This window comes from Pipistrellus kuhlii, unplaced genomic scaffold (assembly GCF_014108245.1).
Source record: "Pipistrellus kuhlii isolate mPipKuh1 unplaced genomic scaffold, mPipKuh1.p scaffold_m20_p_17, whole genome shotgun sequence".
Classification (NCBI taxonomy): Eukaryota; Metazoa; Chordata; class Mammalia; order Chiroptera; family Vespertilionidae; genus Pipistrellus; species Pipistrellus kuhlii.
The window spans coordinates 10458158-10480284 of record NW_023425482.1 but is presented as its reverse complement, the minus strand read 5'-3'; the positions used below and the strand labels follow the sequence as shown (position 1 = coordinate 10480284).

The 22127-nt window shown below is 46.8% G+C and overlaps 1 protein-coding gene across 2 annotated transcripts in view; it reads left to right on the top strand.

Annotated features, from left to right (window-relative positions):
• PLCG2 (phospholipase C gamma 2) overlaps nt 1-22127 on the top strand; it is a 145604-nt gene that overhangs the window by 46188 nt on the left and 77289 nt on the right. For both annotated transcript variants that reach the window (XM_036440576.2, XM_036440577.2), the window contains exons 3-6: nt 6130-6273; nt 8823-8916; nt 9612-9659; nt 21749-21833. In XM_036440576.2, coding sequence (XP_036296469.1) covers nt 6130-6273; nt 8823-8916; nt 9612-9659; nt 21749-21833 — 371 coding nt within the window. The remainder of the gene's footprint in view (nt 1-6129; nt 6274-8822; nt 8917-9611; nt 9660-21748; nt 21834-22127) is intronic.

The window sequence follows — 22127 nt, the reverse complement described above, 5'->3', positions numbered from 1 at the left end:
ATTAGTTAAAATCAGGCACTATTTTAACACACACACGTGCACACGCATACAGACACATACTCATTTAATCCTCAAAGAGCACCTAGTGCTTCTCTTGGTCACCCGGAGGCATGGAGAGGTGAAGCTCCTTCCTGAAGCCACCTTGGACTCGAACCCAAGTGGGCTGGTTCCTGAGTCCATCCACTAACCACCAGCCACAAGTTTCTTCTGACTTAGAAAGCCTCTGGGAATATGTGAGTTTGCAACCCCAGCCCTGGTCAGAAAGGTGGTTTGGGATTAACTTGATTTAATGTGAGTACAAAAGGCCTTCTCTGCCTCCCTGCTCCACACCCATGGGTGCCTTTGAATGGTGCAAGGTCAAGTGCAGGGCACGTCAACAAAAGTGCTCAGCAGGCCCCTCGGACTGCTGATTACCATAGAAAACCATCCCCACTGGTGAGGGACTTGCTTCCTGCCTTCTTGAGGCTCCTATCAATCAAGGGGGTGGCCAAACAGTAAGTAGTCTCTGGTGCCCACAGCTGGCCCCTGCTCACCCAGAAGGCCTGGGAAGTGGTAGTGACAGCTGTGAAGGGCTTGGTGGGGGCTCCATCTCTGTCTTCTGATGGAGCCCCAGCCACAGGCTCATGGTCATGCATGCCCTCTCCAGCTCCAGTGGATGGCTGGGAACCTCACCATTTCCCCTGGAGCCCTGAGGGTGTAGGCAGTGGTGGGTTGCTTTTCCCTCCGAGGAGCTACTGAAAGCAGGTGAATTGAAAACAGGTGTTCAAACAGAAGCTTGCATGTGAACGTTCATAGCTTCACGGAGGAAACAACCCTCAGTGGGTGGTTGGACAATGGAATATTACTCATCTACAAAGCAGTGAAGCCCTGACCCAGGTTAGGGCCTGGATGAGCCTTGAGGACATTATGCCAAGTGAGAGAAGCCAAGCACAAAAGACCACATGTTACAGGATTCCACTTATATGAAATGTCCAGACTAGGCAAATCTGTAGAGGCAGATTTATACAGGGGTTGGTGTGGGGCCGAGGGGAAGGTGGGGAGTGACAGCTAAGGGGCAGGGTTTCTCTGTGCTGATGAAAATGTTCTTAAATTGACTTTGGTGGTGCCTGAATGTACTGTAAGCTACTGAACTGTGCATTTTAAGTGGATAAGTTGTATAGTATGTGAACCATCTATAATAATAAAAGTGTAATATGCTAATTAGACCAGACATCCTTTCGGATGACCTTCTGGACGAAGCTGAGGCTGGGAGGGAAGCCTGGGTTCTGATGCCTGAGGGAAGCTGGTGCTGGCAGTAGGGGAAGGAAGGCTTACTCTTGAATGAATTTCGTGCATCAGGCCTCTAGTATCTTAATAAAGACATTATACTAAGAGAGAGAGGGGGGGGGAGAGAGAGAGAGAGAGAGAGAGAGAGAGAGAGAGAACGAACGAGAATGAACGAACACACACTGATAGCTGTAATTCCAGACCCACCTGCTGATCTGAGATACCTTTGGGACTACAGAATATACGGGGGCAGTCACATCTTGTCTGTCTCCCTGTAGTGGCTCTGCTGGGGGAGCCCAGGAAAGCTGATCTCCTCAGTAACTGGTGTTTGTCCACATTCATTACTGATTTGCCTAAACTAGAGAGAGACCATGGGCCATTGCCCCCTCAGACATAATGGTCCCTGTGTTCAGTGGGGTGGTACAGAAATGGATTGTCTGACTGAGCAAAGGCTGCAAAGGGCTGACCCCAATCTCTGTAGCATTCTCTTCTGCAAGCCGAGGGCAGCATGGTAAGGTAAGGCCCCAGACGCAGCCCTCAGCCTACAGCAGATAGGGGGTGTGGGGTAAGGACTCCAGCTCCCTTGCTTCTCAGTGAGGTGAACTCTCAGGACTGTCAGAGTGCCCTGTGGGTGCCAGCTTGCTCCTCCGCTGCTGTTTTCTGGGATCACCTCCCACATTAACGGCTTGTGCTCAAGTCCTGTCTCAGGGCCTGTTTCTGGGGAAAGCCAAACTAAGACACCGAGAAACTGAATTCACTCATTGCACAGAGGTCTGCGTTCAGCTTTGAGCCAGGCTCTGATGTCGGCAGCTGTGAGGCTCCGGTTGTAAAGGAACAGACACAATCGCTGTTCTCCTGGGGGTGAACAAATACACCTATAAATGCCAACGGGGCTAGTAAGGAACCTTATAACACAGACATAAAATAGCAGGCCGGTCAATTCAGAGAGGTGGAGATGAAGGCAGAATTGGGGAGAAGTCACATAAATGAGACCTGATGTGGGCAGGAGGCAACCTGTGCTTGCATGCATGCGTGCATGTATGCAGTGGGACTTCCTGTTGGAGCACCGTGGGACGAGGGCTGCAGATCCTAATGTTGCTTCTCATAGTCTCTTGCTTGACCACAAGAAGTAATATTAGGGTTCAAATCCTGGTTCTTCCACTTGCCAGCTGGTGACCCTGGCCGGGGGACCCCATGCCACAGTGATAAGCTAGGGACAGCCAGTATATCTGCGTCACGGTGTTGTGAGGATTGAGATGTCAGTGCAAAGGTGTTGTCTTGGCCCACCCGATCGCATTTGCAGGCCTGTATACCCTGCCCAGCTGCTGAAGGCAGGGAGGATGAGGCCAGCCTCCTGCCCCCAGGAGAATCACTTCCCTGAGGTGATCCATGGTCCAGAGCCCGTGCCAGCAGGCTGAGGTCCACAGCCTAATCTAGCTTTCTTCCGCCCCATCCTGCTCCTTACACTTCTTCTCCTGTGAGCATTACCCTCCCCAGTAAACCCCTGAACAAGAATCCCTGCCTCACTCACAAAGCATTAGCACTGTAAGAGTTCTATATGATTGTCTTTGCCTTTATTTTTACCCAGGAAGAGACTGATGTGTCTGTAAGACTTTTCAGGACCTGGACCAGGTACAGTCATTAGACTGTCCGGTTGATGGTTAAATGTATGATGAATAGCTGGTTCATGAACAGGAATATTCAATATGTCAGTTCTTCTCAACTTGACCTATGGATTCAACACAATCTCAATAAAAATTCCAGCAAGCTATTGTGTGGCTATTGATAAACTGACCCTGAAGTTTCTGTGGAGAGGCACAAGGCCCACAATAGCCAGCACAATAGTGAAGAAAAAGCCAGAGGATGGATGCCACCCTACTGCGAGGCTTACTGTAAAGCCTTAGTTACCAAGACAGTGTGGTGTCAGTGAAAGAATAATCAAATAGAAATGGAACAGAATAGAGAGCATAGAAATAGACCCGCCCTACTATAGTCAACTGACCGCTTACAAAGGAGCAAAAGCAATTCAATGGAGGAAGCATAGTCTTTTCAGAAGCATAGTGAATGAGCCAGTACGAATCTGGGGAGGGGAGAGAGGGAAACTGTGTGGGTGTCTCCGATTGTGTTTGTTCATATCTCTGTATGTGTGTCTGTGTCTCCCTCTCCCTCTGCCTCATTTCTAGCTCTGTCCCTGTCAGTGTCCCCATCTCCCTCTGTCCCTTTCCTCTTTCAACAACTATAATACTTATTAGGCTGCACTGGATCCCACCATCTCTGCACGTGAGGGAAGGAGCACCATCTAGGGAAAGGGCACTGAATCCACAGTTCACACTAGTAAGCACTTGCCTCTGGTCCTGGAGTTGGGGACAGGGCTTGGCATGTATAATAGGAGAGGATGGAGGGCTGTCTGTGAATTTGGTGGTGCGTGGCCTGAGACTGGAAGGGAGAATTCGGAGCTAACCAGGCTAAGAGCTTTCCTGGCTGGAGGTTCAGAGATTGAGCCACTGTAGCAGGAGCAGGAAAGGGGAGGGCATGCAGGGGTCAACCTTGGGCCTTGGTTCTTAGTCCTAACAGCCTTGAGGGTTTGAAGCCCAGGAGTGGCATGACCATTTCATAAAAATGGTTCTGGGAATAACTGCTGGCTACTTCAGCAGACCAAGCAAGATATAACGTGTGCTAGCCTTACAAATGGATAGAAGTTGACAAATTCAAGAGCGATTTAGAAAGTAGAACTGATAAGACGTGGTGATTGCCTGAGGACAATAATGTTACATTATCTGAAAAATGTTTTCAGTCACATCTGTCAAATTTTTTTAAAGAGTAGTCATGGAGGTCTTAATAAATTCTGCTTTTTTTTTTTTTTTTTAATATTTTTATAGAGAGAGGAAAGGAAAAGGATATATAAAGAGAAGCCTCAATGTGAGAAGGGAACATCGAGGGAACATTGATCTCCCTCCTCCTGTACACTCCCAACCAGGGATCAAGCCTACAACCTGGGCATGTGCCCTGACCGAGAATCGAACCGGCAACCTTCGCACAGAATGATGCCCAACCAACTGAGCCACACTGGTCACGGCTCAAATTTTTATAATATTGCTGCAAAGAAAAACAAAACAAAACAGTAGACCAATTAAAAAATTCCCTCTTAGAGATATTTTATGGGAAAGACACTGGTTAGGTAATCATTGTTAGATGGAAAAAATTTGCTTGAAGCCAATTTGATTAGCAGTCAGCTGAGTGGGTGAGTAATTTCTGAGAATAAATGTAAATACCTTTCATGTTTTTAGGTTATTGCCAAAGCAGTTACATCAGCAGTGCTCATTTCCTTCTAGAAGGTTATGAATTTCAGAACACACAATGGATCTGTGTCCTGTTGTTTGTTTTGTGGACTAAAGAAAAAGAACAGATAAGACTCCCAGGTTTAGGGTTGGGTGAAGAAGGGGGTCAGACCTCCACCCCTCTACCTGCCCCAGATTTATAGACTCCATTGCCCCTTCCAGGGATAGGGCCTCCTGTGGTTGATCAGTGGTTTTCAAAACTTTTTATTTTGAAACAATTTTAGATTCCTGTGGACACTGAAAAACCAGTACAGAGTTTCTGTGTACCGTTCCTCCAGCTTCCCCTGTTGGTAACGTCTTTCATAACTATAGTTAAAAACCCAGGAAATTGACAACATTATGAAACATACTACGGACCTTAGTTGATTTTCACCGTTTTTGCATGCAATCGTGTTTTATTTCGTGTTCTGTGTTGGTGCATGGTGCTACGGAATTTTATCACATGTATTGATCTGTGTGGCTGCCACCACTCATAGGGTGCAGAACAAATGCTTATTTACATTCTTTGCACGTTACTTCAAGATCCTGGACCCTTCTTACAGGGTCTAGCTGGTGTTTTCAATCTAGCTAGATCCTGTCAGAAAGCAGAAAACTTCATTCATCCCCTCGTCTCGTCTGTGATTTCATTCTCTGCACCCACACTCTGTTGCTGCCTGCAAATGGCCACGCACCTTCCCTGCTCTTCCAACCCTGACGCTACACTCACCTTCTAGACCTTGTCTGCCTTCTTCCTTGATCCTGCATCAAAGCTTAGATCTCCTTCCCTCCCTTCTTCTCTCCAGGAAGACCTCTCTCTCCTGTGTCTTTGTTCGGCGCAAGCCCTGAGATGTATGTACCAGGACTCTTACGGTTGCAAGGGGCCCAGGGATTCAAATAGTGCATCGGGGCTCAATCTTTTCTTTCCACGCCATCTCTGCTCCCCCAGCCTCATGTTCTATCAGCTGGCAGAGGCCGGATAAATTTTATGAATAACTCTGGCCAAATAAGTCCCAGGAGGATTCTGATGGGCCTCGCTTGGGCCATGTGCTTGTCCCTGAACCAATCACTGTGCCGGGGATGGGCACTTTGGTTATTTCCAGGACCCTTGGGCCTGGCTTTGGCTTGCTGTGGTGGGAGGTCAAGAGGGGTGGGTCAGCTTCATCTGAAGCATGAGGAAAGGGTCCATCCCAGGAAAAGGTGCTTTTTGACAGAAAAAAAAAGGGGAGGGGGGGAAGGAAGGGATCTGTCAAGGTTATCTCCTTGTAACAGTGCACAGTTATCCCATGGCAGGGAAGGGGGTCTCCTCGGGTCAAGGTGGAATTCCTCTTTATCTCTGTTATCTGTTGCTGTAGAACGATTCCAATACAGAGTGGCTAAAAACCATAAGCATTTTATTTGTTTGCACATAATCCTGCAGTTGGGGCAGGGCTGAGGGGCTGGGGAATGAAGGAGCGGGGTCGCGTTGCTGGGATGCAGGCATGTGGCTGCATCCTCGGGGGAGTGAGCTCCGGCTTCTAATGGGTTCATGTTCATTTTCTTTTTTCAGTGGATATCATGGAGATCAAGGAAATCCGCCCAGGGAAGAACTCCAAGGACTTTGAGCGTGCGAAGGCAGTCCGCCAGAAGGAAGACTGCTGCTTCACCATCCTGTATGGCACCCAGTTCGTCCTCAGCACACTCAGCTTAGCAAGTGGGTGCATGTCTGGGTGCTTTTCTGCCTCCCCGTGCCTCGGTTTCCTTCTTAGGGCATTCCCTAGAAGCAGGATGTTCACCCCTGCCTTCCTACTAATGTGTTTGGGGGCACCATGAGTTTGAATCCTAACCCTGCCCCTTTCTAGCTGTGTGCCTTTGGGCAGCCACTCAGCCCCCATGCACTGCTGTTTGCTCAGCTGTGAAATGGGGAGAATCGTAATGCTGGCTTCATTGGGATGTTGTACGGATTAGGTTAAGGGCCTGCCTGGCTCACGCTGAGAGCTAACGGCAAGTTACATTTTTCTTCAGCGGCCTACACCACTTACTCAGTTTATCTAATCTGAAGTAACTGTCCAGAAATCTCATGTCTCACACAAGTAAACATGCCCATGTACTCATGCATACATACTGTACACATGCATGCATATGGGCACATGTATAGACATATGTATCCGGAGGTCAGATTTCTGGTCAGCCCTGTGAATCCACCAGAAAGCCAGAGAGGCCTCTGGGAGGCCAGCCGAAGAGCTGAGGTGTGTTAACTGAGGACAGAAGCTTGGAGTTGCCTTCAGAGCCAGTCCTAGAACTTAGAACTGTATGCACAATCCTGGCTGATAAAAGAGAAAATGAGCACCATTAAAAGTCGACCAAAGTGGGGGGAAGCTTTGAAAGGTGAGCAGTAGCAGGCATATTTCAAATAGCCATCATTGATTTAACTTGTCATTCATTTTCCCCCATCAGGCATTTTTTGAGCTGTGCTCTGAACTGGGTTGTGCTAGAAGTCAGTGGGGCTCTGGAGATGAGGAAGACAGTTGCTGCCTTCAAGGAGTTCATAGTATCTAGGAGACAGATGTGTGGATTGGAGCTTACAGTCAGTCCCCTGTGATAAGAGCAATAGTCCCAGCATAATAAATACTGTGTGCTGTGGGGCAGAGAGTGTCTGTTTCCAGGAAAGGCTCTGCAGAGGGGGGAGGTGACGTTTAACCTGGGTTTTGAGGCATCAGGAGCAACTGGGAGGAAAGAAGGAGAGGGTATTGCATATATAGGCTGGGGCAAAAAGTTAGTTTTACAGTTGTGAGTATGGGAAACAGTTTAATCTTGTATTATTGTTTATTAACTAGAGGCCTGGTGCATGAAATTCATGCAAGGGGGGAGTCCCCTCAACCCAGCCTGCACCCTCTCCAATCTGGGATATCCCTCTCACAATCCTGGACTGTTGGCTCTTAATTGCTCATCTGCCTGCCTGCCTGGTTGCCCCTAACTGAATTCCCTGCTGGCCTGGTCGCCCCTCATGGCCCCCCTGCCAGCCTAGTTGCCCCACACAGCCTGCTTGTTCAGTTGTCCCTCATTAACCCCCCTGCTGGCCTGGTCACCCCACACAGCCTGCTCTTTAGTCATCCCTCACTAACCCCCTTGCTGGCCCGGTCGCAGGCAGCCATCTTGTGAGGGTTGATTTGCATATTAGCCTTTTATGATATAGGATTATTATATTATTTTCCATATGAACAAATATAAACCTACTTTTGCCCAACCCTGTATTAGGATTTAGGGAAATAGCAAGCTGGATCTGGGGAATAATGATTGTATGTCTGATTGATGGTGTGTGGTGGCAGGCAGAGATGGGGCAGGAGAGGAAGGGGATTGTGACCCTGAGTCTTCAGAGCTGTGTCCACTTAACCACACTTCAGGCAGAGCCTGGCTGCTGTTCTTGGTAGGAGAATAGGATAAACCAAGCAAGTCTCGGAGCCGAGGATACCAGTCTGTCTCACTTCGGGGTCCCTCTCCCAGGGCTCTGGAATTCAAGGTTGGATATAGAGATGGACAAGTCTTAGATTCACACCTCAGCTTTTCCTTTCTTGGCCCTGGGACAGGTCTCTCAACCTGCTGAGCCTTGGTTTTCCCCTCACCAGCATGGGAAGAATGGGAGCAGCAATGCTGGCATGATGTTGTCTGGGACTAACAAGATACCTGGTGGTTATGAGATGTTTAATAACTAGATCTGGTGTTATCATTGCCAGCTCCATTTCACTGATGAGGAGTTGAGGCACAGAGGGGTTAAGTAACCAGCTGAATGTCACACAGCCCTGAAGTAGCGCCGTGGGACCTGGCGATGATGCCAAGCTCTTCACCACCACTTGTTTCCACTTCCCTCCTGGGCATCAGCATCTCCTACTTCCCACCCTCCTCCCTGGCCTTGGTGGGAAACAGGATTATGGTACAAATTATTCCAGGCCATGTGCCCTGTTCATTAGCATAGGGTTAACAGCTAAACCTTCTTTTACAAAATGCCTACTTGCCACCTCTGCTATGGAAGGCTCGTAATAGACTCACGGCCTCATCTCAGACCAAAAGCAGGTCTCAGAGCCTTGAAGGCATGAAGGAGATGCCTCCTTGGTGCCCTGCTGCAAAATTGCAAATGGGCACAGGTGTCTCCCACTCCCACCATCTGTATGGGGCTAGGGAGGTAGGGAGCCAGGGTCAGTAGGTCTCAAAGCAGTTGTCGTCCCAGAGCGTAACCCAGTGTTCTGTTCCCATTCACCTCATCAGCTGATTCGAAGGAAGACGCAACCAAGTGGCTCTCCGGCTTGAAGATCTTACACCAAGAAGCGATGAGCGCATCCACCCCCACCATCATTGAGAGGTATCGGCTTTGCCTACTATCTCTGTCTTCGCTCACTCAGCCCTTCTGCTCCCTGTAGCCAACATGGGAGAAGGGAAGAACAATGACATTCAGTCTTGGAGGTTCCTCGAGCATCCTGTGTGCAGTAGATGCCCCGTAGTGACTGTGGACCCTCTAGTGTCTCCCAGAATAAGACTATCTCAGTACAGGGCCTTGGCCTTGGCTTGTTAGCATGCCGAGTGCTTTGAAATGACGCAGAAACCTACATTGGTGTTGTGTTTGAGGGGAGGACCCGAGGGCTTCCTTCTTAAAGGATCCAAGAAGGCACTAGCTGACTCAAAGGGCAGTCAGATTCAAGGTCCAGAATTTTCCACCTGCCACTAGGAGTGTCTGGTCAGCAACGTGGATGTTTGACTGGGATGGTCCCCTACCCGCTTCCCGGAAGCCAAAGCCCTTCGATTTCCACCACTTTCCTGACCAGCTTTTTGGGGATTAATGGATATCCTTAGAGGGACTCACCCGTTAAAGAACGCCAGCCTGTACGGGCTCAATGGGCCTCTTGGCTCAGGAAGGATTCTTTGACCACAAGGAGGAAGCTGCTTTCCAAGTTAGAAAGTTGGAAAACCCTTCCCAGGGTCCTTAGTCCCTGCTCCATAGAACTCAGACTTGTACCCTTTTTCTAACTTTCTCTCTCTCTGCCTCAACTCTCTTTCCAGTTGGCTGAGAAAGCAGATTTATTCGGTGGATCAAACCAGAAGAAACAGGTAACATTTGTTCACATCTTGGGGGGTTTTTCCAGATCACGGTGCACTCTGATTTTCATTCTTTCTTGAAATGATCAAGGGGGTTGGGGAATGGGTCATGTTTTGTGCTGGGGAAAGGTCCTCACGAGGTCACATTTGACCTACAATGTGCCCGACGTGGTCCTAGGTGCTGGGGGCGGAGCCTCATGGCAGTGGAAAATTCAAGTCCACCTGCGGAGACGAATTCTCTGCATGGCGCCTTTGGACCTCATCATTTCGGCCTTCATATCTGAGCACCCCTGGGTCCTGGGGAGAAACAGGATCGCCTGGCTCCTGCCCTTACTTTGTGGTGGGAGAGACGGGCCATACAGAAGTAAACCAAGCGAACAGTGATGGTTATAAGGGCCGTGCAGACAAGACGGCCATGTGGTAACATACATTTCAGTGCATTTGATCTGTTCCCTGAACAGTACATCCCGGAGTGGCTTCCTGTCAGCACATAATGCTCGAGGCTGGACACGTCTGTCACAAACGTGGTTTGGCTCAGTGGATAGAGCGCCGGCCCTCGAATTGGAGGGTCCAGGGTTTGATTCTGGTCAAGTGCACGTGTCTCGATTGCAGGGTTGATCCCCGTGCGGTCATGTCAATCTCTCTCTCTCTCTGGCTCTCCCCCTCCTTCCACTCTCTAAAAATCAATGGGAAAAAAAAAATATCCTCAGGTGAGGATGAGCAACAACAGCAAACGAAAGGTATGTCCCTGTCATACCTGAGGCAGTGACTCCCTCCCTTTTGCTCTTGAATGTTCTCCTCTCTCCAGGGCACCTCTGTGCCAGGCCAGTGGTCCCTGTCACTGAGTCCTTCCATGTTCTTTCTAAAACAGCCTGATGTGGAAGCAGTAACCCTGAATGCTGAAAAGCTTAATACTGTTAGGTCAGCCAGCAGCCCGCTCCATGTCCCCGTCTGCCTTTCCCTCCTCCTCCGCTCACTCTGCACTCACTCTGGCCCCACGCCCTGGGCCCTGCTCCAGGGTCACAGCGGTGGAACAGAGGGTCCCTCGTTGGAGGGTTCAGAACACACTGGCCTCTCTCAGCCCGGGGTGGGGCCTCCTCGGAGTGCTTCCTTTCTCTGTGGCTCAGGGGTGACTCATAATTGAGATTGGCACAGGGGTGACAGGTGGAGCCTCCTGGGCCCTCCCTGCTTGCGGTGGTGGTACAGTGTTGTTGGTTTTGTTCCCAAGTCTGAGGCTCCTTTATCTGTTGTCAGGAAGTAGTTCTCTCCCTCAGATGGCTCCTTCTTGCGCATCCTTAGAGGTCCATCTTTACATCAGCTGGTCCAGAACCTCCCGCAGAGAGGAAGTCTGTTTCTGGACTCGATTCCTCTCTGTTCCCTCTCCCCAGGCTCCCTCCCAGTGGCAGAGCCCTGCCGTCGGTCCGCCAGGCCAGCGTGTGGAAAATCCCACCTTTCCTGTGGTTCTGTGAGGCCCTGAGGGAGTTTCTCAAAAGGAACTTTGACCGAGGGGCCAGTGAAAGGGCACGGACTTCTGTTCTGCCAGTTTCCCCTCCTTTCCTGTCGCCCACGACTAATTGCGTTTCCTGAAAGAAAACAAAGGAGCCACAGAAGCAAAGGAAAGACTCTGTGGGCAGGAGGCAGGCTCTGAGTGGGCCCTGTGCGGGTGCCCAGCCTCCGGGTGCTTTCCTTGGCGTGGGCACCTGCTTTCATTGTCAGCATCTCTAGCGACCAACTGGCAGCAGCTGGCACTTGTTGAGAACTTGCTTTGCAGCGGCCACGGTGCTAAGCACTTTTCATGCTGAGGGAATGCTGACGGACGGGGAGCCAGGTACCTTCTGTCCATTTCATGAGGACACGGAGGCCAGGGCACGTTAAGGAACTTGTCTACAGCACCTCACCTGGTCAGGTGTGGCACCAGGGTTTGAGGCTCACCCATCAGTACTTGATGTTGCCTTTCCTTCTTCAGGCAAAAAAATCTTTCTTTCCCCTCATTGACCTAAAACATATGACTCAGTTTGTTTTATTGTGGTAAAATAGACATAACGTAAGTTTTATCACAGGCTCCTCTCTGCTAAGGTTCTGGACCAGCTGCCAGAAAGACAGATCTCTGAAGGACTCGCGAGGATCCATCTGAGCAGGTGTACACTTCTGTTAGATTAAGGGCATTCACTTGGTGCACTATCACCACCATCCGTCTCCAGAACTCTTCATCTTGTTATACTGAAACTCTGTCCCCATTAGACAATAGATCCCGGTTCCTCCTCCGCCCAGCCTATGCTAACTTCTATTCTGACTTCTGTCTCGATGAATCCCATTACTCTAGTTACCTCAATATAAGTGGAATCTAATGCTTTTTGTCTTGTTATGACTGGTTTGTTTCGCTGAGCAACTCAAGATTTCTTCACGTTGTAGCATGTCAAAATTTCTTTCCTTTTTTTTTTTTTTTTTTAAATCCTCACCTGAGCATATGTCTATTGATTTGAGAGAGAGAGAGAGAGAGATAGAGAGAGAGAGAGAGAGAGAGAAACATTGATATAAGAGAGGAACACTGATTGGTTGTCTCTCTTATACACCCCAACTGGGCATCGAACTTGAAACCTTTTGGTGTATGGGACGATGCTCAAACCAACCAAGCCACCCAGCCAGGACAGAATTTCTTCTCCTTTAAAGGCTGAATAATATCCCACTGTAAATATAGACCGCACTTTGTTTATCTGTTCCTTTGTTGGTGGGCACTTGGATTACTTCCCTCTGTTGGCTATTGTGAGTATTGTTGCTGTGAAGATGGGTGTTCGAGCGTCTGCTTCTGATTCTTTTGTGCATTACCCCGAAGTGGAATTGCTGGATCAAATGACAAACTGCCATACTGTTTCCATAGCAAGCACAACCCATTTTACATGCCCACCAGCACAAGGGCTCCATTTTTTCTCAACTTCCTTGTCTACTACTCTTCTTCTTCTTCTTCTTCTTCTTCTTCTTCTTATTATTATTATTATTATTATTTTTTCCCCTTATAGCCATCCCAATGGTTGTGAAGTAGTATCTCGTTTGGGTTTTGATGTTCATATTCCTAATGACAAGTGATGACGAGCATCTTTTCACATGCTTTTTACCATTTGTACATCTTCTTTGGAGAAATGTCTACTTGAGTCCTTTGCCCATTTAAATATTTCACAGTATGATTTTAATCTTTATTCAACTTCCACGCACTGACCCTGGGTTAGGCACTACATAATCATTTAGTTTTCATTTTTACACTTTCATTTATTGCTTTCTTTTTTAAAAAATGCACATGGACTTTTAAAAGCAGTAGCAAAACAAAGTTTCCTAGATAGCACAATCCAGTGCCAAGTGAATTTAGGACAACACGTTTCTCTAAGAATCAGGAGAAGGAAGTGATGACACATGGGTTTGAGTGCTTTGGGAAATCTTTAAGAATTGAGGAGGAATTTGATCTGGGAATTTTTGTTTCAGTAGGAATTAGATATGGAGAGAAGACAATTGAGGTCCTCCTGATGTCTTTCTGGGTGTTTATCCAGCCTGGTGGTCCTTGTTGCTCTTTATACTCTTTCTAGTACTCATTGGTTGGTAGCTTAAGGTGTTCTCTAAATTTTCTCAAGCTCCATTGTGGGTCTATGCTTCTTGTACTTTATCTTTTCAAAAATTTAAATCATTTTTACTTTTCAATTACATAAAATTACATTATGTTTCAGGTGTACACCTCAGTAAACAGACATTTGTATAACTTACTAAGTGATCATCCCAATAAATCTCCTATCCATCTGACACCGTACATAGTTATTAGAATATTGTTGACTATATTTCCTGTGCTGTACTTTATATACCATGACTATTCTGTAACAACCGATTTGTACTTCTTAATTCCTTTAGCTTTTTCATCCATTTCCCCAAACCCCGCTCTTATCTGGCAATCATCAAAATGTTCTCTGTATCTGTGAGTGTTTGTATTCTGCTTGTTCTGTTATTTTGCTTTTTAGATTAAATGTTGATACGTATTTATTGCCATTTTATTGTTCATATTTTTAATCTTTTTAACATTTCATGTAATATTGGTTTGGTGGTGGTGAACTCCTTTAAATTTTTTTCTTGCCTAGGAAGCTCTTTATGTGCTTCTTTTGTAAATGATAGCTTTGGTGGGTAGAGTAATTTTGTTTGTAGGGTCTTGCTTGGGTTTCTATTGAGATATCAGCTGATAGTCTTGTGGGAGCTCCCTGGTAAGTAACTAACTGCTTTTCTCTTGCTGCTTTTAATATTCTCTCTTTTGTATTTTAATTATGGTGTGAATTCTTTGGGTTCATTTTGTTTCGGACTCTCTCTGCTTCTTGGGCTTGTACGTCTATTTCCTTTCCCATGTTAAGGAACTTTTCTGTCATTATTTTTTCAATTTCTTGCTTTCTCTCTTCTCCTTCCAGCACCCCTATGATGTGAATGTTGGTACACTTGAAGTTGTCCAGAGATTCCTTATGCTATCTTCATTTATTTGGATCCTTTCTCTCTCTCTCTCTCTCTCTCTCTCTCTCTCTCTCTCTCTCTCTCTCTCTCTCTCTCTCTCTGTGTGTGTGTGTGTGTGTGTGTGTGTGTGTGTGTGTGTTCTGATTGGGTGTTTTTTGCTTCCTTATATTCTAAATCTCTGATTTGATTGTCAACTTCTTCTACTCTACTGTTGATTCCCTATAAATTATTTTTTTATTTTATTCCAGTTAATGTGTCCTTCATTTCTGACTTTTTCTTTTCTTTTCATGGTTTACATGTCCTTTCTTATTCTGTTGGAATTCTCACTAAGTTCATTGGACATCTTTATAACCAGTGTTTTGAACTCCACATTTAGTAGATTGCTTGTCTTCATTTTGTTTAGTTCTTTTTCTGGAGTATTATTATTTTCTTTCTTTTAGGGCATGTTTCTTCATCTCTACATTGTGGCAGCCTCTCTGTGTTTGTTTCTATGTATTAGGTAGAGCTGCTACATCTCCCAGGCTTGGTAGAGTGGCCTAATGCAGTCGGTGTTCTATAGGGTCCAGTGGCACAGCCTCTCCAATCACCCAAGCTAGGCACTGTAGGTGCACCCCACCCTTGTATGGGCTGTGCATCCCCTCCTGTTGTAGTTGACCCTTGATTGTTGTTGGCACATCAGTGGGAGGGATTTACCCCAGGCTAATTGGCTGCAAGGACTGGTTGTGACCATTGACTACCATGGATGATCACCTGTGCAGGGGCCCACCCCACAGAGCAGTACTTACCTCATTCAGCAGGGCTCTGGTGTTATAGAGTTCGCCCATTGAGTGTGCCTCTTGTGGAGTTGGTTGGCCATATTTTGATGTGGTCTCAAGCTGCATGTGGATTTTTTTTTTAATGATGAAAATAATTTCTGCTCATTATAGAAAGAAATTTTGGAAATTCTGAAAACTAGAAAAAACTTGTATAAATTTGATATTAAATGGTAAACGCTGTTAACTTCAACTACATTTTTTTTGTATATGTCTTCTACCCTCAGCTTCCTTTATTTGCTTCCTTGTCCATTTTTCCTTATTAAAATATAACTATACCTATGCTTATATCCTGTTCTTTAATTAAATTTTGAATTTTGTAATAATTCTATATTTAGAGAGTTTCTATATTCCTCTTTGCCCAGTTTCTCCTGATGTTCACATCATACATTATGATGGTATGTTGTCAAAACTGAGAAACTATCTTTGATATGTGACTATTAATTGAACTCTAGACTTCTTTTGAGTTCATTTTCCCCCACCACCATCCTTTTCCTGGTCTGGGATCCAACACAAGACCACACATTGTACTTAGTTGTTCTCTCCCCTTGGCCTCCTCTGGTCTGTGGCACTTGCTCAATCTTTCCTTATCTTTCATGACCTTGACAGTTTTGAGGAGCATGTCTCAGGTATTTTGTAGAATGTCCATCAATTAGTCTGATATGTTTTTCATAATTAGACTGGAGTTATATAGCCTGAGGTGATAAGCTATTTGGGAAGACTATCACAGAAGTGAAGGTTTTTCAACACATCATATCAAGAGGAATATACTCTCAACATGGCTTACCAATGGTGAGGTCAACTTTGGTTACCTGGCCAAGGTGGTATCTTCCAGATTTCTCCTTTGTAAAGTTGTGCCCCTTCCATTCTTTGGGAATAACTCATCAAGTCTGGCCCTCACTAAAGGAGAAAAGAATTAAACTGTTTTCACCTCATGCCAAAGTATAAGAACTTTTACATTTCATTGCAACTCTCCAGAAACACTACGTCAGTGCCTATGTTAGAATTCAACCAATAGGAATTCGGCTTGAACAGTTGCCTTTTGTCATTTACTTTGTGTCCAGCCTTTCATGTTCCTATCGTCACAGAATTGTCTTCCAAGTGAACTTATGATGTGACCCACGGGAGAAGCACTTTTGGAATCACTGTAGGATTCTCAGCCTTTATGCCATGACCCTTCTGTCCTCTGTTGGTGGAAGTGTTCTGCTTTATTTAAGTCTTCCCCTTGTTGTTACTGCTCATATTGGCTGGGGCTCCTTGAGGTCAGACTGGTTCCACTCTAATAGTGTTTGCTGGATGAACGAAACTCCTCCTTTTTTATTCCTAGACATAACATCCGGCACATGGAACATTCCAGTATTGGACATTTTCATTATGACATTTCTAGGCCTGGAGAAAGTGGGTTAAAGGTTTTAACCATATAATCTTGGCCAGATTTCCAGAGAACCTCCCCTTTATAAGCCTTTAGAGTTTAGTTGTCTCTTCTCTGGGAGTTAGGTTCTAAGATCTGCATAAGGTGAAAATCTCTCTGGTCAAAACACCCCTTGAGAAAATCCCTGTATCCTCTATGAGGGTCTCTGGAACTGCATTCCTCAGTGTGAGGCTCACAGGGGCTGGAATCCCACTGATGGGGCAGCAGCCTGAAGGGCTGGTAGCAGATTGCCTCCTGGGTACATTTTTTACCCCTTTTTCCCTTGACCCCTTGGTCCCTTGTAAAAGAGAGATAATAGTTTCTATTTGTATATTTGTATATGCCCTGTGCACTCCCCGTACTTCAGCCTGGCAGTGACAGAGGGGAGGCTGAGAGCTTTCACGGGTTAACATTTGTGGCTTTGGCACCTTGGGACCGCCTTGGGATCTGGAGCCACAGGTGTGCATAGCTGCCCCTGCAGACATTTTGCTTCACTGGACATTCTGGCTGGAACCCAAGAACTTGCCTTTCTGACAAATTGCCAGCTGTTGTTGATGCTACTCATACAGGGACTTGACTCAGAACAGCAAGTTCCTAGACCTGCACTGACCAACCTGGGGCCACTCGCCACATGTCGCTATTTAAATCTAAATGAACTAAAATGAAGAAAATAAATTCAGTTCCTTAGTCACATTAGCCACATTTCATGTGCTCCATAGCCAAATGTGGCTAGTGGCTAGTGGTTACTGTGTTGGACAGCCCAATCTAGGACATTTGCATCATCATAGAAAGTTCTGGGCAGTGCTGTGATTTGAATCTCAACTCTAACACTTGCTGGTTGTATGAGTTTGGACAGATTACTAACTTTTACTGGGCCTTAGTTTCCACATCTGTAAAAGAGAGATCATAGTTTCTATCTATGTGAAAAGTGCTTGGACGAGGTCTGGTTTCTCTTGTAAACACTAACAAATATTTATTTGTGCATGGATTCGTGCCTGGTCTGCGCCCTCTTGCAATCCTGGACCCCTCAGGGGATGTTGGAGAGCTGGTTTCAGCCCAGTCACTACAAGCCAGGTCAAGGGAGCCCACTGGTGCATGGCCTCTAGTAGGCATATAAGATCTTTGGTTAATCTCTTCCTGCCCTCCCCTTCCTCGCTTCTCTCTGAGATTCATCAGTCTGTTCCATGTTTCCATGCCTGTGGTTTCCCCTCCTGCATTGAGCATCTTCCCCCCGGTGGTTAGTGCGCATCATAGCTACCGGACAGTCAGCTAGTCAGCTGGTCGCTTAGACTTTTATATATATAGATAAGCAGTAGGGGATGGATGGTGGATGTGTTGGTCCAGCCTCAGGGTAGTAGGTAGGTTTCCTGGGGCTGCCAACCTTGCCTGATTGGTAAAGGCTGCCTGGGGTGAGGTGTTGTAAGAGCCGGACTAAGCCTGGTGGGAATGTGAAGATTTCATGATTGTTGAGTGATGTTTTCCAAGGAGAGGAGTGGCTGTTCATGGCTCATTGGGAGGGGCATCATTTTTGCGCTCCCTCCTTATAGGGATTGCCCTGCTTCCTAACCCGTCCTCACATGCTGAATGCTCAGGAAGCAGAGCCTGAGATGTGGGTTTGTGTGCAGGAAGCACATAGGGGAGTGCACAGGGGACCAGCACCTGTGGAAGTAAAAGTAGCAGGGGGACTTGGGCTGCAATGCAGTCAGAGCACAGCCTCAGCTGGCTCCATAGGGAGCAGCGGGGAGGGACCTGCAGAGCCGTCCTGAACTGAGGCCAGAAAGCCAGGCACTGGCCAGTCACTGAATGCTGGGTGTGACCTTGCCTGAGACACTATCTGATGACAAGTCCTGGATGGGGAGAGTGCTGGGCTTGTGAGCTTCTCCCTTCCTCCCCTCTAGCAGTTGGGTAATCAGCTTGCCTGTCCTGGCTTGGGGTCAGGCTGTGCAGTGCAGGCCCGTATGCCTGGAGTGGGGAGCTAGGGAGAGGTAGGTAGGGGAGTGGCGAGGCCCCAGCACAGGAGCCCAAAGAGGCTCTGTGACCCCCACCTTTACCTGAGTGCTCAGCTGCTCTACTGTCAGGTGAGACTTTGGAACAGGTGGGTTCTGACTTCCTGGTGCTGAGATGCTCATGTCCCAGGATCCCAAATTTGCTCCATTGGCCCCCAGGCAGCTGCACTGGCTCCCAGCCCCCAACCTCTTTATTCCTGGACATGGACAGTCTCTTGGCCCTGTCTCTGTCTGGAAGTTCTGGGTTCCCAAGGGAGACTCTCATCTCTCCCTTGTTTCTGGGATGAGCTCTGCTCAGCCACCAGCTTGGCCAGATTCTCCTCTGCCTCTTCTCGCAGTGCCAGCCCCTCCACTCCTCTCTTCTCATCCAGCTCATGCCAGGCTCTTCCTGGACATGCCAGGCATTTTGTCAGAAAGGAGTCTCAGCTAGCCCCACCCAGCCCGAAGGCTCTTTGTTGCTCTCGGCATCTCTCTGGGAAGATCTTGGTGCTGAGCTGGGAGGACTGGGCAGTCGGGAAGCATCTTACAGGTAAAGGTCTCTGATGTTAGGAAGGCCGTTAGATCAGAGGTCAGAAAGTGAGAGGTGGGGACACTGGGTGGCCAGGAGTCCCACTTTGTCATCTCCAGTGACAGCTGCTGAGTGTAACGAACATGCTGTTTCCTTCGAGATGGTCTGGCAGAGGCTGAGTTGACAGTATTGAGGAACTGGGCAGGCTGCCTTCCTTGGCCATGCACAGCCCCTGACCAATCTGATGTTTCTAGAACACAGGAAGTTTTCTCTGACCACACCAGCACCTCCTCCCCGTGTCCCCCTTGCTCTGTGGGAGGAGCCACATGGGACTGGATCTCATGTCCTGAGTCACCTCTCTCCACCATTCATGCTGGTGGTCACAACAGACCTGAAGGCACGCACTCATCAGGATCTCTGTGGTGTGGTCAAATGATGGTGTGCTTTGGGCTTTGATTTAGACCCACGCCCTGCTGCCACCTTGAGTGGTGACCTCCCCTCCCCCAACACACACACACACACACACACACACACACACACACACACTGTCTCTTCTGAATCCTGGGGGTTGGTAACGCACACTGTGTAGGGGTCGAATGTAGTGCTAGGTTAGGTAACATTAGGTAACATTGCTTCAATGACACCCAGGGCAGCCTGGCACATAGTAAATGCTCAAATAATATTGTGTCCTTCCCGCTTCCCCTCTCTGACCTTCAGTGACCTTTATTTGTTTTTGTTGTTTTTTTTCTGTGTTTTTTTTTCTCATCTTTTAAAGTTTTTATTTGATCATCCTCCCCCCCCCCCCCCCCCCCCATGCAATGTTGTGGTCTCCTCAGCACTTTTACAGATAACGAATTTGGTTCTATTAGGGAGGAGGGAGGACATTGCTAGCAATTGCCGCATGTTAGTATATTTTTAAAAAATATACTTTTTATTGTTGATGGTATTACACATATTTCCCCCTTTTCCTCCTTTACCCCATCCTCTGAGCCCCTACATCCCCCATGTCCTCACCCACCCCATTGCCCCTGTCTATAGGCTGTGCTCATAAACACACAAGTTCTTTGGTTTAATCTCTTCTTGTCACTCCAACCCCACATCAAGGTATGCCAGTCTGTTCCATGCCTCCATGCTTCAGGTCTTATTTTGTTGGCCAATTCATTCTGCTCATTAGAGTCCACAAACAAGTGACATGTTATAGTAGAGGCCCAGTGCACCCACTGACCAATCGCATCGCACTCGCTTTGGCAGTGGCAGTCAGTGTTGGGTTGCCACGGCACCTGGACCCAGGAGGAACTGTGAGGTCAGCAGTTGCCCACCAGTCCCTGCCCACTTGAGCCTGCTGCGCGTGCTCAATGGTATTCAGTCATCCATTCAGTAATTTTGGACGTTATGAACCCTGACTCTTTATATATTAGGATTTGTCTTTCTCAGATTAGCTTATTTCACTTAGCATAATGTTTTCCAGGTCCATTCATGCTGTTTCAAAGGGCAAGAGATCCCTCTTTTTTAGAGCTGCATAGTATTCCACAGTGTAAATGTCCCACAGCTTTTTTATCCATTCACCTGCTGATGGGCACTTGGGCTGTTTTTAAATCTTAGCTATAGTAAATAACACTGCTATGAACATAGAGGTGCATACATTCTTTATGATTGGGGTTTTTAGGATATATTCCCAGAATTGGGATCACTGGGTCAAATAGAAGTTCCATTTTTAATTTTTTGAGGAAACTCCAGGCTGCTTTCCATAGTGGCTGCACCAATTCTGCATTCCCACCAGCAGTGAACTAGTGTTCCTTTTTCTCTTCATCCTCGCCGGCATTTGTTGATTTTTTGAAGCTAGCCATTGTGATAAGTGTGAGGTGATATTTCATTGTGCTTTTAATTACATTTCTCTGATGATTAATGACTTTGAGCATTTTTTCATGTGTCTCTTGGCCATTTATATATCCTCTTTGGAGAAATGTCTATTCAGGTCTTTTGCCCATCTTTAAAATGGATTGTTTGTCTTCCTTTTGTCTAGTTGTATGAGTACTTTACATTTTTGGATATTAACTCCTTATCAGGCATGTCTTTGGCAAATATATTTTCCCATAAAGTGGGTTCCCTTTTCATTTTGATGGTGGTTTATTTTGCTGTGCAGAAGCTTTTTATTTTTATGTATCTCATTTATTTATTTTCTCCTTAGATTCCCTTGCCCTAGAAGATGTATCCATAAACATATTGCTATGTGAGAAGTCTGAGATTTTACTGCCAATGCTCTCCTCTAATATTTTTATAGATTCATGCCTTATATTTAAGACTTTTATCCATATTGAGTTTATTCTCGTGTATGGTGTAAGTTGGTGGTCTAGTTTCATCTTTTTGCTGTGTCTGTCCAGTTTTTCTAACACCAGTTATTGAAGAGACTGTCTTTACTCCATTGTATGTTCTTGCCTCCTTTGTCAAATATTAATTTACTGTAATGGTGTGGGTCAATTTCTGGGGTCTCTGTTCTGATCCATTGGTCTATATGCCTGTTCTCGTGCCAGTACCAGGCTGTTTTGGTTATAATGGCTTTGTAGTAGAGTTTGATAGTGACCTCTCTTTAGTTTGAACCTTTGTGACATTTCATATCAGCAGAGGTTATCTGGTCATTTAACATCATGTTCTGCTCACACTGTGTATCTCCTACATGGCCATGTTCCTGGCCACCCCTGATGGGTAGAAATAAGCCTTGTGCTCTGAAGTGTCACCCTAACCTCAAACCCATGTCTCTCGTGCTCAGTTGACAGCTCTTGGCAGGGTCTTCTCATGGAGGACTACCTGAGGTGGTAGCTGATGGGAATAGCCACACCCTCCACTATTGAAACCCCTCAAGATTGACGGAGCTGGGTTTCTCTCTTTTGCAGCATCAGCCTCCGAGAGTTGAAGGCCATCTTGCCCCTGGTCAACTTCAAAGTGAGCAGTGCCAAGTTCCTCAAGGATAAGTTTGCGGTAAGTTTCATGGCTTAGTAGTCTGATAATTTTGTGACTCACAGCTACTTGTGCCTCTCACATGAAGCCACTACGGGCCCGTGAGCTCTGTGGAATAGTGCCCAAGAAAGTCCTTCACCACAGATTCTGTCTTAGTACAGACAAAGGAATCATGGGAAGGTCTTGGGGCCATGTTCTCAATTCTAGCAGAGGACATCACTATGAAAACCATGCTTACACAGAGGCTTGACTTGAACACATTCACCAGCCCAACTTTCCCTTTCCCTCCCCATGCTGCAGCCCATTTCCCTTCTA